The sequence below is a fragment of the Panulirus ornatus genome, chromosome 47 (assembly GCF_036320965.1).
Source record: "Panulirus ornatus isolate Po-2019 chromosome 47, ASM3632096v1, whole genome shotgun sequence".
Lineage (NCBI taxonomy): Eukaryota > Metazoa > Arthropoda > Malacostraca > Decapoda > Palinuridae > Panulirus > Panulirus ornatus.
This window is the reverse complement of record NC_092270.1, coordinates 21525735-21542416: the sequence shown is the minus strand read 5'-3', so window position 1 is coordinate 21542416 and position 16682 is coordinate 21525735. Positions and strand designations below refer to the sequence as shown.

The 16682-nt window shown below is 39.7% G+C and overlaps 1 protein-coding gene across 1 annotated transcript; it reads right to left on the bottom strand.

Annotated features, from left to right (window-relative positions):
• Nucleotides 1-7669: 7669 nt before the first annotated feature.
• Nucleotides 7670-16283, bottom strand: LOC139763666 (ribosomal RNA small subunit methyltransferase NEP1). Its single transcript, XM_071689966.1, has 5 exons — nt 16054-16283; nt 13779-13931; nt 11567-11657; nt 9496-9704; nt 7670-8131 (listed from the first exon to the last, which is right to left on the bottom strand). Exons 1-5 carry the CDS (start codon nt 16198-16200, stop codon nt 8018-8020), a joined length of 714 nt encoding a protein of 237 aa, XP_071546067.1. The 5' UTR covers nt 16201-16283; the 3' UTR covers nt 7670-8017.
• Between the last annotated feature and the right edge of the window lie 399 nt (nt 16284-16682).

Here is a 16682-nt window from a genome sequence, read left to right as displayed (position 1 = left end):
CACTCACTTGCACTAGTTCCCTGCAAGTATCGTCCAAACGCCTCTCTTTTCTGTTTCACTAACAACCTTACATCTTCATCCCACTGTAATCTGCCCCCCTCCCACCTTTCTCATCCCACATCTACCTTTGACGCAAGCCATCACTACTTCCCTAAATATATCCTTTTCCTCATCCACGAACGGTTCGATTCATGTAATCCGATGGAGACGCCTCTAATTCAAATTCATTAGTTAGGGATTTTGAATAATGCTAAACAGAGCCTCACAACCAGTGAGATGAGTAAGTGTTTAGAAACCCTTCTCGGCGAAGCTGTGATATTGTAATCAGATATAAACGATCTAATATTGTCTCTTGTGTGGTAAGGTGTTGGAAGGCCTTTGGCTCGTATATTCCTTATATATTTCTAAGACCATATCTTAATCTAATCCGAAAGATAACAGTCACGAATTGCGTTGCCTTAGCGTAAGCCAGGATAGCGATTGCGCTCAGACCGATGTAAGCTAGGGTGGTGAGTGCGCACATGTTGATGTAAGCCAGGATGGTGAGTGCGCACATGTTGACATAAGCCAAGATGGTGAGTGCGCACATGTCGACGTAAGCCAGGATGGTGAGTGCGCACATGTTGACGTAAGCCAGGATGGTGAATGCGCACATGTTGACGTAAGCCAAGATGGTGAGTGCGCACATGTTGACGTAAGCCAGGATGTTGAGTGCGCACATGTTGACGTAAGCCAGGATGGTGAATGCGCACATGTCGACGTAAGCCAGGATGGTAAGTGCGCACATGTTGACATATACAAGGGTGGTAAGTGCGCTCAGAATTTTTTTCTGGATTTTGTATTTTGAACAAACTTACTGAACTGGTTCGACCGGAGTGTGTGTGTGTGTGTGTGTGTGTGTGTGTGTGTGTGTGCTTGTGTGTTGAGCACCGCCCTGGTTGGCCTATGTGAGGAAACTCATTCTAGACTCCCTCCACTGGTGTGGAGGATCACTATGGTGCTACCGGACTGTTGTAGGTCACGCCCGTGGTTGCCACACCCGGCCAGGTGGTGTTCAACACCACCTGTTGTGCCCTCCAGCCAGAATAACCCTGGCTTGAGAGCTGGTTGGCTAGAATGAAAGAGAGAAAAAAACTGGTTCTCACCTGTGTTGTGTCCTACAATTTTGTTGCAAGGGAGTTTGGGGACGAGCAATTGCCGTAGTGTAGATGGTTTCCGTGATCCTCCCTAGAATGAGGGGTTTGGAGGCTGCCAAACCTGAGAGATCCATATCTCACAAGGCCAACGCCGACCCAGAGATGGTTCTCATTCGTCAAAATTCTATCTTTTTTTTTTTCTTGATTGTCCTTATGATGGTTTTACTCAGCTTACTCACCTTAGAGCATTCCATCAACTGCAGAAATTCATGACTGGTGTAGATGTAGGATACCAGCGTCTTCACCAGATATATGGACGATCCTTCAGAAACACGAAGTCTACATTAATATCAGTTCTGTGTGGATATGAAGGTGTGCCAGAGTCACATTAATTTAAGAAATTCAGATCAAAAGTGGTCGTGTCTATCTCTGCATGGTGGAATTTCTCTGTACGGTCTGAAGAGTTACTTCACTTGAAATGCCACTCCGATTTTAGCCATCATCGTTGCTGGGTGTCTTAAGACGTGTTCTACTCCGCCAGTCAACCCGTCAGCCACCTTCCTGACGGCTGACTAGATAAGCCAAGAGGTGGGTTGTCTGGTCGGATATTAGGCATAGGTTGGTTAAGCCAGACCACTCTGCTCCCTCGGTGGAAGGAGCAGACGGTCGAAAGTCAATGCGTTTTCCTAAAGCTACATTCCCGGTCTACCCCTAGGCGAAGGACATTCCAGCACCCAATACACAGAGTGTATACATGTACTTGGTGTGGGGCCGTAATATCTTCATCAATCGACGTATGGAACTTAAATCGACCTATCTAGTAACGCCAGCGACGCGTTTGATGGAGCTTCTGTCTTGCAGGATACATCAACGTGCAGCAGTTATCATACGACAGAGGCAAAGGACCAGAGAAAGAGAGCGAAATCAGGACAACGCGCTGATCGTAGAGACACGCACTCGTTAATTAGGATAGCCTGGTTGTCTGTTGTTAGGCCTCTCGACTAACAAGGTCATTAAGAACATTGTTCCTGTGGGCCGTCTTACCTTGAGGACCAGGTGTTCGCTGGTCAAATTGCTGTCGTTAACACTCGTGTGTCATCAGTAGTTAAATGTCAAGTAAACTGTTTGTATACAGTTGGACGAACGTGGTTTATTAGACACAAAAATGTATTGATAATACAGGCCTCTGCTGGTAACTTGAGCGTTTCATCATTTTTCCCTAAATGTTGACCCAGAGGGAAGCAGTGGGGCAAATCCTTGATTACCTGGAACAAGAAAGGACAAAATACGAAGACTCAAGAATGGCAGACATAGAACAAACCAAATACGAAGACTGAAGAATGGCAGACATAGACCAAACTTAATTAAAAGACTCAAGAATGGCAGACATTTTTAACTATGTGCTAAACTCTGGTTATCTAATATTAACTCATCCAACTTTAACAGTTCTGATGCTAGAGCGAGATAAATCCTGCCCTTAGATATTTATACTTTTAAGAACTGTTGGTTAAATATAAATTTGACCATACATACATACATACATACATACATACATACAACTTTTACAATACATACATGCTACTTTATCACTCATACATTCAAATGACAATTAAGTTAGGTATAAATCGCTACTCAGCAAGAATTATAGATTAACATTCTTTCTTTTATGTAAGACTAAGGCCATCACTAGTGGTTTAAGATGTCATTTCCAGATAAGGCATTAAGTGAGCGAGTTGTGGTATAGTTAAGAAATATTATTTCAATCAACAACCTAAACTATTTTTCGTAAACATTTGATGAGTCAGCTCTGACCTCACTGGCGAAGGGCCTCGCTCATCAATAAATTTTGTGAGAGTCTGAACAGGTAATAAGATACCATAGACGTTCGTGGAACATATGATAGCAACAAGATATGTTGCCAGCCTAAACTGGTTTGTCTACCAACCATAGTCAATAATATTCCAGTTAGGTGCTGGGTGGAGTCGCATGAGACCCAAATCGACCATCAAGATAATGCCATCCATACAATGCTTTTTGAAAAAAGAAATTGAACGAGATACTGACCACTGGGTATTCTCGAGGTTGTTGTTATTGACAGTGGAAGAGATCAAAAACAATAATCATTGTGATAACAGGATGAAATATGATAACAAAAGCATCTTGAGAGGAATGCTGCTCGTAAACTTACATTTAACTAAAGTGGCACAAATAATGGAAGTTGTGGACTTGAAGCATTCATCAGTTCTAAATGGTAAATAATAACATGTATTGACAACTTGAATTATACACAATTTCGTCCCACTAGAAGTGAAACGTTTGCCCACGAGTTTGAATCCATGATTACGAAAGATATGAGGCAAATCTAGTCTTAAGTAGCTTATACTAAGTTTGTTTAATGCTTATATCTCTTCTTAACTCTCGTTTCAAAGCTGAATAACTTCAAGTCGTCTACTGCTCTCACAGAACTTGTTTCTGAGCACGGAAATCATATTTGGGAACTCGCTTACTAAATGTAGTGTCTTAAAATACGTTTAGCTAGTTAGAGAGAAGTTTAAAAAGCAATCTAATACTAGCATTCAAACTTACTAAATGTTTCGGTGATCTTAACCAAAAAAAAACTGCTTTAGAATACATACGACAGATTTCATATGAAGGCAAACACTACACCGTCAAATGAGCTGGAATACAGACTGTTAGGGGCCACTTGTTCAGATCTCATGTTAATATCATCATTCCTTGATGTTAGTATGCGACCCAGGATGCTCCAGACTCTCGTGTTCGCTATCATGTTACCTTCTGTGGTTATCTCGTTGGGTTTTAAAAGTTTCCGTAAATTCCTCTTTTTTTTCTATCTTCGTCTCTCTGTCGGTCGAAGCGTGAGTGAGTTCGTAGCCTTGAAGACCTACTGGTGTGTGTGTGTGTGCGGTTCTCGGGTCATGGTCAGGTCACGTTGAGCCAACAAGGATCCATCAGCGGATTACCAATTACCGGTATATGTGATTATGCTCATCACAATACCGCCAGCTTCTCGTTTTCTACGGACTTGTGATTGGTCCTTTTATATCAGTTTTTTATGGTGATTGGACCAGGAGGAGATAACAGAGACTGTCTGTTATGCTTGAATGTTAGTCAATGTGGACGAAAGAATTGAGAGAACGTGAAATCAGTGAAATCAAGGCTTCTCTGGGAACCCTACCTGAAGACAGGGTGAAGAAGTTGGGACGCCATGACCACATAGTCTCCCTCCTCCCCAAACCACTTCTCCCTCCCTCCCTCCCTCGCCATGGTGCTCCGCCCCTTCCCAATTCATCATCTCTATGGCAACCCATTCCTATCTGCCCCCCTCAGACCCCTGTAAACCCCTAGTCCCTCTCCCTCCGCCATGGTCCCCAAAATCTAACCTCCCTCCTCGCCTTAATCCTTTAAACTTTCCTAACTCACTTTACATTAACTCATTTCATTTACTAAGGCATTTGCATGCGATCCACACCTCGCCGCTAGCGACCACTATTCCATGACAGATTACAGACAAGAGTTTAGGCGACGCCCTGCGACTGGAGGTAGACTGAGAAGGGTAGACCCAACTGGTGTGCGAGGCTGTGCTTGAAGATCGTCCAAAAGACTGGATCAGGTTTTGAAGGTGTCCTCACGAAGGCCATCTTCATTCTGCATCTGATAATTGTTCTAAGAACATCTGGCGCTCATTAAAAGAATTAATGATAAAGTTCACATGTTCCAGGAGTTCACACAACGTCTGAACATCAGATTTCATGTAAGTCATTCCACCAAACTCCAGCCAAACGCAAGTCATCCTTTCCTCTGTAAACATTTCATAAACCTTTACCTTTCTCTGTCTGTTGTCTGTTCATTGGCCACAGACACTTGAAAGTGAATTACGTCGTTTGATCAGATAGATTTCTTCAGAAAGAGACGTGGCGATGGTCGGTAGTGTTACAGCGAGGGTTGCGTGAGGTGGTGGGTGATTAGGGCATCAACATGTTACTAAGGTGACAAGTGAGGACTGCACTGTAATCTCGTAGTCCTACTGGCTGTGGAACCATCAGTGTAACGTAAAGGTACAACATATTTCGTTACTTTTCTGTTTACAAGGTGATTTTGGGGGTTGAAGAGTGAATTGTATCCCCTGAGAGTATTGTGTTGGCAGCTATCACTCTCACTTGTCCTGGTCTAAGAGTCTTCACCTAAGACTTGAGCTGTTATGTAGAATGCACTGACACAGCCGAACCCTAACAATCAATTTCCCCATTTTTCTTGACCGGCTTTATATTTCCTGGTTCAACCCAATGAGAGCGCACGTTGCCCCCCATATACCACATGGCTTCAATTTACTCTGTACCACGAACTCCTTTCATTCCCCTGAATGTTAATGCCCCGACATCAAATAAGATTTCCCTTGAATTGTCTATAGATCTTCTAGATGTGGTTAGTGTGTGGAAATGTTGGTTGTTGCTTAGTGCATAGTGATGGGGTTGATGTAGTATTATGCCACAAAGTTTCCGTCGAATCTAACCCTCCACGCCTCAAAACTGCTGGCCTGAAAGTAAAGTATTAGATATTGTCCCTAATGGGACACTCGTGATGAATTATGTCATTCCTTAGAAGTGCAGTATGACTCTAGTCTTATTCATGTTCCAAGTATACATTCCAGGAATTCCAAAGACGAGTTATGAAGTGTGTATAGCCACCATGCTCAGCTCTTCATTGCATGATAAGAAAGAATTCGACGAAAGATATTGTTGAAATCGAGTGATATTGCTTTATTTTATTCAGAAAAAGCAGATCATAACCGTATAAAGATGTTATCATATCTCAAAGCTCTTCTTAGCAGACGTACATATCTTAAATTACTCCAGAGTGACCTTTCACGTCTGCTAAAAGAGGATCAAAGTAATTCTTCAGTGTGTTCATCCACCGGCTCGAAATACTGATTCAAAGTCTTACTCTCCAAAGTTATGTGACAAGGGTGTAACTGACTGTAGTCGTGGTCAAAGGTTATAATCTTCCTTTACTGAAAATAACGTCAATTTCAAAAGGTGTGGAGTACAGTGGTCTACTGGTCTGTGGAAGCTGGAGGTGGATCGGCTCAGTGGATGTTGTGCCGACTCAAACAGTCTGTGGTAGGGCTTATATAGTGGCTACAACGTTTTACATCTTGTGACTGAAACGTTTTACATCGCTCTTGTGGCTGAAACGGTTTACATAGCTCTTCTGGCTGAAACGTTTTACATCGTTTTGGGGGCTGAAACGTTTCATCGCTCTTGTGGCTGAAACGTTTTTCATCGTTCTGGTGGCTAAAACGTTTTAACATCGTTCTAATGGCTCGAACGTTTTACATCGTTCTAATGGCCAGAACGTTTTACATTTTTCTTGTGGCTACAACATTTTACATCGTTCTTGTAGCTGAAACGTTTAACATCATTCTTGTAGCTGAAACGTTTTACATCTAGTGGCTGAAACGTTTCTCATCGTTCTAGTGGCTGAAACGTTTCATATCGCTCTGGTGGCTGAAACGTTTTACATCGTTCTAGTGACTGAAACGTTTCGCATCGCTGTGGTGGCTGAAACTGCCTATATTCTAAAAATTTATGCAGTAAGAAAAATTGACTTTCAATGGCTCACTATACATGCAACTTTAAAGTCAATGTACATTTTGGTCTGTGGCGTAAAACTATGGACCTCATTGGCAGATGAATTATAATGCTGCAAAACTGTGCATACAAAAAATCACAGAAAAATCAATTTCAGAACAATTCAGTAATCAAGGCTGATATAAATGAAAATATCAATGTATGCATCAGCAATATTTCAATAAATGTACATAAAAGTAAGTTGGATGTTGGGCACTAATAATGTTAATACTTCAGAATTCTTCTTGTGCACATGTTATAAGCTGTTACACTTTTGTATTTGGTAAAGAAAGAAAATTATCATGCCTGAAATAGACATATTTTGTCTACCAGACAGTAACAAAGATTATTTCATCTGAGGCTTTTGTTCCAACATTTGAGGATAATCTACTTAACCTAGGTTAAACTAAACTCACAACAAAATCAGTGATAATACAGAATGTTATAAAAACTTGCTTTTCAGGTCTTAGGCTGGATATCACTAACTTCTTTCTTTATAAAGCACTACACCAAGTGGGTTGGTGACTTAACGGTAATAAGGAACTTTGGATGCAATATGAGTGTCATATGTTTACCTCTTTTTCCTTGAATTTGACAAAAGCCTGTTCAAATAGCTGCAGCTGTGGACTTCATGAACAGCTATGTTGGCAGATGCTCTCCACAGAAAAAATAAAAGCTATACTGCTAGTATGTCTCACTTAAGGTATTAGAAGCAAAGTAGTTTTTGTCAGCCCGAATGTTTTCGTTTTTGTTAGGGCCAAATAAACTGTGCTGTATTCAAGCCTCGATTTAGTTGTTGTGAGAAAAACTTTCCATCTATTCCTATTCACCCCTTCATTTTTCATTCTTCTTCAATACAGGGAAATGTATATTGAAATTCCTTGGTGTAATTATTAATAGTTTATTAGATAACATTACTTACAATGTATGTAAAAGTGATGACAATAAATTATGTAAATCTCACAATACATACATCACCACATATGAGTTCACATATTTTCATATTCTAATCTGCCCCTGTCATATGAATTCTAAACTGAGAACAATATGGCATTTTAAGACAAATATCAAATTAAATTGGTTCAAAGGTATACGACTGATAAACCCTAACAATGGCATTTAAAAGATAAACATCAGTAATCAACCATTCGCTTTATCAACTGCTTTGTAAACGAAGAATATTTTACAAGACAGCACTGAAAATTTCCTGCAATAAATACCATGATGGTAAATTTACTTGATGCCCCATACCTCCTCAAAACCAGAACACACTTTAGCACAAGTTAAAGCTGCAGATAGATGATATCTTGAGATTGCAACCTCCTCTTCCACATAATCCGTTTCCACCTGAAAATTCAGAAGATTTTCAAGAAATCAGTTAACATTTAATTGGGACAAACTCAAAGGATCTCAGAATGTCTGTTGACCGCAAATATCCTATTCATGTTTACTTGATCTCTTCATGTTAAAGACAAACCCAAATTATGAAAGAGAGTTATCAATAGCAAAAACAGGAGACCACAATAATATAGCATTGTACACATCATTCCTGTTATATAAGGTAATGCAAGATCATATATAGTGAAAACTATTCACTCACCTTACACTTTTATTCTTTCCTATCATCATATTCCTCCATCATGCCTCTAGACTGTTAGTAGGTTATGTGTTTCATGATCCTCCAAATTGAGAACAAATTTCTTGTACATTAAGTACAACAATCTATCTATATCTCTGATGCCTGTTCTGAATGGAACTCCCTTAAGGGGATGGCCATAGCGACAGAGTCTCCATAACTAGTAAACTCCTGAGCCATTTCTTTGCTTATAATGCTTGATCCTTAACAGGCCAATGGCAGAAGGCAACTCTTGTAGAGTGTTTGCAGAGGCTCCTGCCTATGTTTCTACTGACTAGTTTTACCTAATGCTTCTTCCTACTACTTTGACCTAATGTTTCAACATTAAATCTTCTATTTCATGAATAAATCAAAATCAGTGCACATTTTGCAGTAACAGCATGAAAGTGTAATCAATTTTATCGTCTTTTTTTTTACCTATGTGGAAGTCTGCGTTGGGCCCACTGAACCTAACCTACTTAACACAGCAAATGAATCCCTAAAAAGTTGGCCATTAAATGAAACCTGTTTTCCTATAATATGTTGTTATACAGGTTCCCTGTCCCAAATCTGGAATGCCAGAGATTTAAGCTATGCTATAGTTCAGAATTTTTCACTTTTAAGTCATTCATCATTGCATATACACAAATAATAATAGTATATATATGCACTACTTCTGGTTTTATATAATTCAATCTTAGATCTTCATGTATTTTAGTCATACCCCTACCATACTAAAAGAAAAATAATTACATTATGCATAACCAACCAGTACAGTCATCTGACATTGTTATAAAAAAAATTCAAAATATGGTGAGCATGCAGATCACCACAATAAATATCCATAAACATTTCCCAACTATTTCTGATTATGTGACATCTATTCTTACATCTGATGCATCAAGTGACAAATATTCATATTGAGATTTTTTGGACACAATGTGCATCAGATTGTTCATGTTAACATCTAAATAAAGCTATGTGAAACCTTGGAATGCCAGTGTATTAAACCATAGCATAGATATATAAAATGGTCAGGCCATACAAGTTTTGAGTTAAACAGCATGTCTCTTGCATGCAGAAGTAATTTAATTACCTTGCCATGAGCCATTGAACCAATAACAATAACAACTGGTTCATTAGCAGGTACAAGTTCTCTAGGATTGACCAGTTTTTTGGAAGTGAATGAAGTCCCAATTTTCTTGCAGCCGACAGGAAGATGGTCAGAGACTGGATTACGAATGACTTTCAGCAGCTTCATATTTCCATCAGAGGCTCGTACATTCATCTTATGCAGGAGATGAACTGGAGAAAAAATATTTCTGAAAACTTCATGAAGAATAACTTGAAAATATTTTCTTAATATTCCATTATTATTCTACTAAGTGCAGCAAAGGTCGAGTGTGTTTCAAAGAAAATCTCAATCAAATAACCAATGGGAGAAGATGAGACCATATAATGAAAATGACATGAAGAGGAACATTTTTTTATACAATTAGCAAATGTTTACCTAACAATAGGCTAGTATGATTGCAAGTCAAACCCCCAGAATAGGTTGCCTTTGCTAATTTGCCAGCCTTTAGGATGGAGGTTGGGGACCTCATCTCTGCATTTAAGTTCCAAAAAAAGATGTATGCTTAATGTGTCATCCACCCCCAAATGTACGGAAATTGAGTTAGCAATAGAAGACATGCACAAAATATTCTGTTCTAAAGATCTATCAGAGACTGCAAATGGCACAAGAAGTCAATTTTGCTTTGTGATTCATAACAGCCTTGTGGGCTCAATTCACGTTTAACTCTTTCAGTGCATTGGTGGTTTCTTTTTGTCGTCCCCATTGTGCAAAAAAGCGGCAAATATTTCATCTGATTATATACACAAAAAGTTGTCAAAACCATCTCTCTTATGAATTAAATGTAAGTCATACCTCATATAAGAAAATTTGTTATTTACCAAACTGGCCAATCCTAAATACATGCAGCATGGGTACAACACTGGGCACTACAAGAGGCATAGGCACAGCAGTGACACTATAGTAAACATGGGTATGGCAACAAGCACTACAAATGTAGCAAAGGCATACAACTGCCCAACTTGTTCACTAGTGGGTTACATAGCCTACAGGCAGCCCCAGTGATTCATTATCCTTTGTTTGGTATGCTATATATGGCCAAGCAACAGAGTCTACAGTGGGTTCAGAATTCAACTAATAGTAGGAAAGCAAGCTCCTTTGATTGAAGACAACAGCAACCTACTAAGCTTTCCTTGACTGAGAACAGCACTGAAAGAACTAAATCATTACTAGTATATGTATAAGCAGGAAATCCTGTCTAACTCTACCTGATTAGTGGCCTCTGGCTAACCTAATCTGCCCTTGCAAGGGAAGTTCATGTTACCTAACCACCAACTCTTGATCTAACTGAAATGAAATGGGAAATCCCATGTACCTGGACCTTTGGCAAACCAGACCTGCCTATGATGGATGGGGTCAAACACATGCCTAATGTTTGTAAATAGTTTCTTACCAAAGCAAGGTGTCTCTATTCTGTTCAGATGGGGGCCATCCTTACTGCAGAGGATTCACTCTCTACTACATAAGCTCCATATACTAACATAATGAAAAATTTTTCCTCCCTAAAGAAAGATTCAACTTAATAGTTACGACACAGCAATCTATCCTGAGTGCTGGAATCTATATTTCATCTGAGCAGTGACCTGATACAACTAGCTTCATGCAACTCTCTGTGAACTTACTACCAGCCTGTAACTTCACCTGACCTTCCTCGGACTACAATACCTTACTGGTTCCCACCTGTGCAATAAAAATTGTCTCCTTGGAAGTGTTCTTTGAGGAGAAAGAAACCAAAGGTATCAGCAAAGAAATTTTGATGAGACATGGCTAACACTTAATACTGTCTACAGAGAGGTGGGGGTGTTGGAAAGCACGTGCACACTTTGTTGATTACCATCGATTACCAACCTAAACACAAGTCCTACTTCTCAACGTTTTCCTCAGTGATAATCTGTTACCCTGTAGTTTGTACTCTGAATTACTGCTAATAATTTATCAATCGTATTTCCAAGGCAAAAATTCACACGCAACACCATATTTTCAACTAATGTTATTCAAGAAAATCAAGTCTACAAAACAAGTAAAATCTTCTTACCCATGAGACCTGCAAACCTTTTGAATGTTCTTGGTATTCTGCATTGTGGATTGACCTCAATCAGAACATTCTTCTCTGTATGAACATATACCTGAAATATGATTGTGTTGATTAAATGTCACAAAATAATACACTGCACAAAATACAAATATCAAAAGTAAACACTAATAAAGAAAGGGAAACTGAACACAAATGAAGATGCATTTAAAAATGCAGGGGTGCATGATGTCTCCATGGTTGTTTAATTTGTGTATGGATGGGGTTGTTAAGGAGGTGAATGCAAGTTCTGGAGAGAGGGGTAAGTATGCAGTCTGCCGTTGATGAGAGGGCTTGGGAAGTGAGTCAGTTGATGTTCACTGATGATACAGCACTGGTGGCTGATTCGAGTAAGAAACTGCAGAAGCTGGTGAGTGAGTATGGTCAAGTGTGTGAAAGAAGAAAGCTGAGAGTAAATGTGAATAAGAGCAAGGTTATTAGGTTCAGTAGGGTTGAGGGACAAGTTAATTGGGAGGTAAGTTTGAGTGGAAAAAAATTGGAGGAAGAGAAGTGTTTTAGATATCTGGGAGTGGATTTAGGAGCGGATGGAACCATGGAGTGAATCACAGAGTGGGGGAGGGGGCAAAGGTTCTGGAAGCATTGAAGAATGTGTGGAAGGCGAGAATGTTATCTTAGAGAGCAAAAATGGGTATGTTTGAAGCAATAGTGACTCCAACAATGTCATATGGTTATGTCATATGGTTGTGAGGCACAGGCTATAGATAGGGTCATGCAGAGGAGAGTGGATGTGTTGGAAATGGGATGTTTCAGGACAATATGTGGTGTGAGGTGGTTTGGTCGATTAAGTAATGAAAGGGTAAGAGAGATGTGAGGTAATAAAAAGGGTGGTTGAGAGAGCAGAAGAGGGTGTATTGAAATGGTTTGGTCACATGGAGAGAATGAGTGAGGAAAGATTGACAATTAGGATATATGTGTCTGAGGTGGAGGGAACGAGAAGTGGGAGACCCAATTGGAGGTGGAAGGATGGAGTGAAAAAGATTTTAAGCAATCAGGGCCTGAACATACAGGAGGGTGAAAGGCACGCAAGGAATACAGTGAATTGGAACAATGTGGTATACCGGGGTCAACGTGTTGTCAATGGATAGAACCAAGGCATGTGAAGCGTCTAGGGTAAACCATGGAAAGTTTTGTGGGGTCTGGATATGGAAAGGGAGCTGTGGTTTGGGTGCATTACACATGACAGCTAGAGACTGACTGTGAACGAATGTGGCCTTTGTTGTCTTTTTCTAGTGCTACCTCGCGCACGTGCGGTGAGATGGGGGTGCTGTTTCATGTGTGGCGGCGTGGCAACGGGAATGGATGAAGGCAGTAAGTATGAATATGTACATGTGTATATATGTATATGTCTGTGTATGTATATGTATGTATACGTTGAAATGTATAGGTATGTATGTGTGCGTGTGTGGGCGTTTATGTATATGTATGTGTATGTGAGTGGGTTGGGCCATTCTTTCTTCAGTTTCCTTGCGCTACCTCGCTAATGTGGGAGACAGTGTCAAAGCATAATAAAAAAAATATAATATATATGTATATATACATATATATATATCCCTGGGGATAGGGGAAAAAGAATACTTCCCATGTATTCCCTGCGTGTCGTAGAAGGCGACTAAAAGGGAAGGGAGCAGGGGGCTGGAAATCCTCCCCTCTCTTTTTTTTAATTTTCCAAAAGCAGGAACAGAGAAGGGCGCCAGGTGAGGATATTCCCTCAAAGGTCCAGTCCTCTGTTCTTAACGCTACCTTGCTAACACGGGAAATGGCGAATAGTTTGAAAGAAACATAGCATTAATGGGATGGCCTTGATTAGTGTGCCAAAACAGTAAATCAAGAGGTGTCTAAATACAGTGAAGAAGCCCATATCATTATTCAAAATACTGCAAAAGTACAAATAATTATGTATGTATGTATATTTGCGTGTGTGGACGTATGTATATACATGTGTATGGGGGGGGGGCCATTTCTTTCGTCTGTTTCCTTGCGCTACCTCGCAAACGCGGGAGACAGCGACAAAGTATAATAAAAAAAATAGAAAATAAAAAATGATTTATCTTAAAAACACAAGAAAGAAAAAAAGGGCATTCAATCACTGAAGAAAAAATATACATTAAATACCATACTGAAAGTGTAATTCAGTACTGAGGCCTAAATATCTTACCTGAAGTTTACCAGCCTGATTAAGTGGAGAATCCTGCAGCATCAGAAGACACTGATGGAGAATATCTGGACGACAGTTAGCTGGATCCTTATTGTACTTTTTCATTAACCCGATGTGGTCATCACAGTTAAGAAGCTCATACATCCTTCCATTCTGAAGAAAAGGAAAACCTTTGGCCTCTAATGTACTTATGGGAATGAAAAATACCAGCAATTTTTTGATAAATAATGAGATGTTTCATTTATGTAAAAATACACAACTCTTCAATATCTATTTCAATATCCATAAAAAAGGGGAAAATGAAAGATAACTGCTTATGCATGATTGTTTCAAACATAATGGATACAATATTAATAATTACAAGAAAATGTCATGGACAGTATATGTAGACACACTGGTTATGCAAGACGAAATCCATTTATTTACCAAGGCTTAGTTCTAAAAGCACTTGAGAGATGATTTTGATTTTTGATATTTCACCCAGTTTTAAAATTCTAAAATAACTCCACATTTTCCCTAACATATATAGCTAATCAATACCAACCTATCAAATATTACAAAATAAAACGTAATACTCCAAAGAACATTTCACAGCTCTCATTGCAATCTCTAAACATTATACTAGCAATGTAAAGCTTGATTTGGAGCACTGCAATTTATGTTATGGTCTAAATTGAGGAAGCATTAATGAGGGTCATGAAAATCAGGAAATCTGAATTTCATTACAATAGATGTAAGTTAAACACTTGTAATAATCAACAGGATGTATGATAAACTCACATAAACTTCCCTAACATCCAAGATTTTCAAGTCAAAATATACCTAGCCTACCAAGCAGTCAAGAACTCACGGCAGAAATATACCATTATCAATGCGGTATGTTGCTGAGTACTGCACTGGGGGAAGGTGAGTAGCCACTTGGTCTGTTATCTGTTTGGCAACATTCATTAGCAGTTGGCATAATACTCAGTCTTGGGCGTTAGGTATGTGTAGACCAGAATACAAAAATCCTATGAGGTCTCCTTGGTTCTCCTAAGGGTCTCCTTGGTTCTACTTATTACTAATATGTTTTGCCTATCAAGATTTTTAAAATAATATGCACTACATTTATCCTATTGTTCATAACCTTCACAAATATTGACTTGTGTTTTGCAATAATATATAATGCTCCAAATTGTGCTCTGCAATTCTTACTCGTTCTCTTAACTCTAGTGGAACATGGCAGAGCAAAATCCCTGAATATCTAAGATTAATTTTAATAAACAGCTAAGCTTGTAATTTACTAGTCACTCAATACGTACAGTTTGTTTTTTAAGAATAGCTACAATGATAGTTTATCTAAAGAATAACCAATTACAGCATCAGCAGGTCTCCGCACCAGGGGAATGACTCACCATGGGTCAGTAATACCAGGGAAAACGATAGCGAAGAAAATGTATATTATGGGTTTGCAATATTCCTCATTAACAGAAGCCCACAGCAATTGTCAGCAGCACTCCTCACTGGAGGAAACCCAATGTGTCTGAAGTAACACACACCGGAGAGAACCCACATAGTGTCAGCAGTACTCATCTCCGAGGTAAACCCACACCATGTGTAACTGTACTAATCACCAAGGAGAACCCAAAACAACTGTCAGCAGTGATACTCACCGTAGGGAACCCACACCAAGTGTCAGCAGCACTCCTCACTGGAGGAAACCCAGACAATGTGTATGAGGTAACACACACCGGAGAGAACCCACATAGTGTCAGCAGTACTCATCTCCCACACCACGTGTAACTGTACTAATCACCGTAGGGGACCCAAAACAACTGTCAGCAGTGATACTCACCGTAGGGAACCCACACCAAGTGTCAGCAGCACTCCTCACTGGAGGAAACCCAGACAATGTGTCTGAGGTAACACACACCGGAGAGAACCCACATAGTGTCAGCAGTACTCATCTCCCACACCACGTGTAACTGTACTAATCACCGTAGGGGACCCAAAACAACTGTCAGCAGTGATACTCACCGTAGGGAACCCACACCAAGTGTCAGCAGCACTCCTCACTGGAGGAAACCCAGACAATGTGTCTGAGGTAACACACACCGGAGAGAACCCACATAGTGTCAGCAGTACTCATCTCCCACACCACGTGTAACTGTACTAATCACCGTAGGGGACCCAAAACAACTGTCAGCAGTGATACTCACCGTAGGGAACCCACACCAAGTGTCAGCAGTGCTCCTCACGGGGTAACAGTCAGCCAATACACATTAGGGTTGGTTACCTTAACGCTCTCCAGGTTGGCTCGTTCCAAAACAACCACCAGTCTTTTTTCTTGTTTTCTTAAGTGTGGAGCTTTTAACTTGAAATTGGTTGACTCCTCTACTTCCTCGTCTCCCTGGGTCTCTCCATACTTCCTTTTGTTATCCATTATTTTGAAATAAAGCTGAAATTGTTGATCACCTTCGCTTTCAGGGCCTCACGTGTGGCCACTGTTTGTCAACAACGTGTGCGAATGTGTTGACGTGACTTGGAAAATTAATTCCATTCTCGTAATTATTACTATTCATTTCACTAAAGATATATAGTTTTTATAGAAGAATAAATATAACATGTTTTTCTTTCAATTCATAGATAATTGAAACCTAGAAGTGAAACCATAACATTTTTTCAAGCATAAATGACGTGCATTCTTTTATACAAAACATATTAATTTCTATGAAGACATTGCTAATCAGACATATATTGCTTAATGAAATAAAACAATCGGACATTATTATTTGTAATGAAAGAAAACATCATATATGAGTTTCTAAAAGGTAGCAATTTTACTTATGTCTGCTCCTTGAAGTTGCTTATCTTTCCCAATGTGAAGGAAATTATGGCGTGCAAAGGTCATTAGGATTGCTTCAT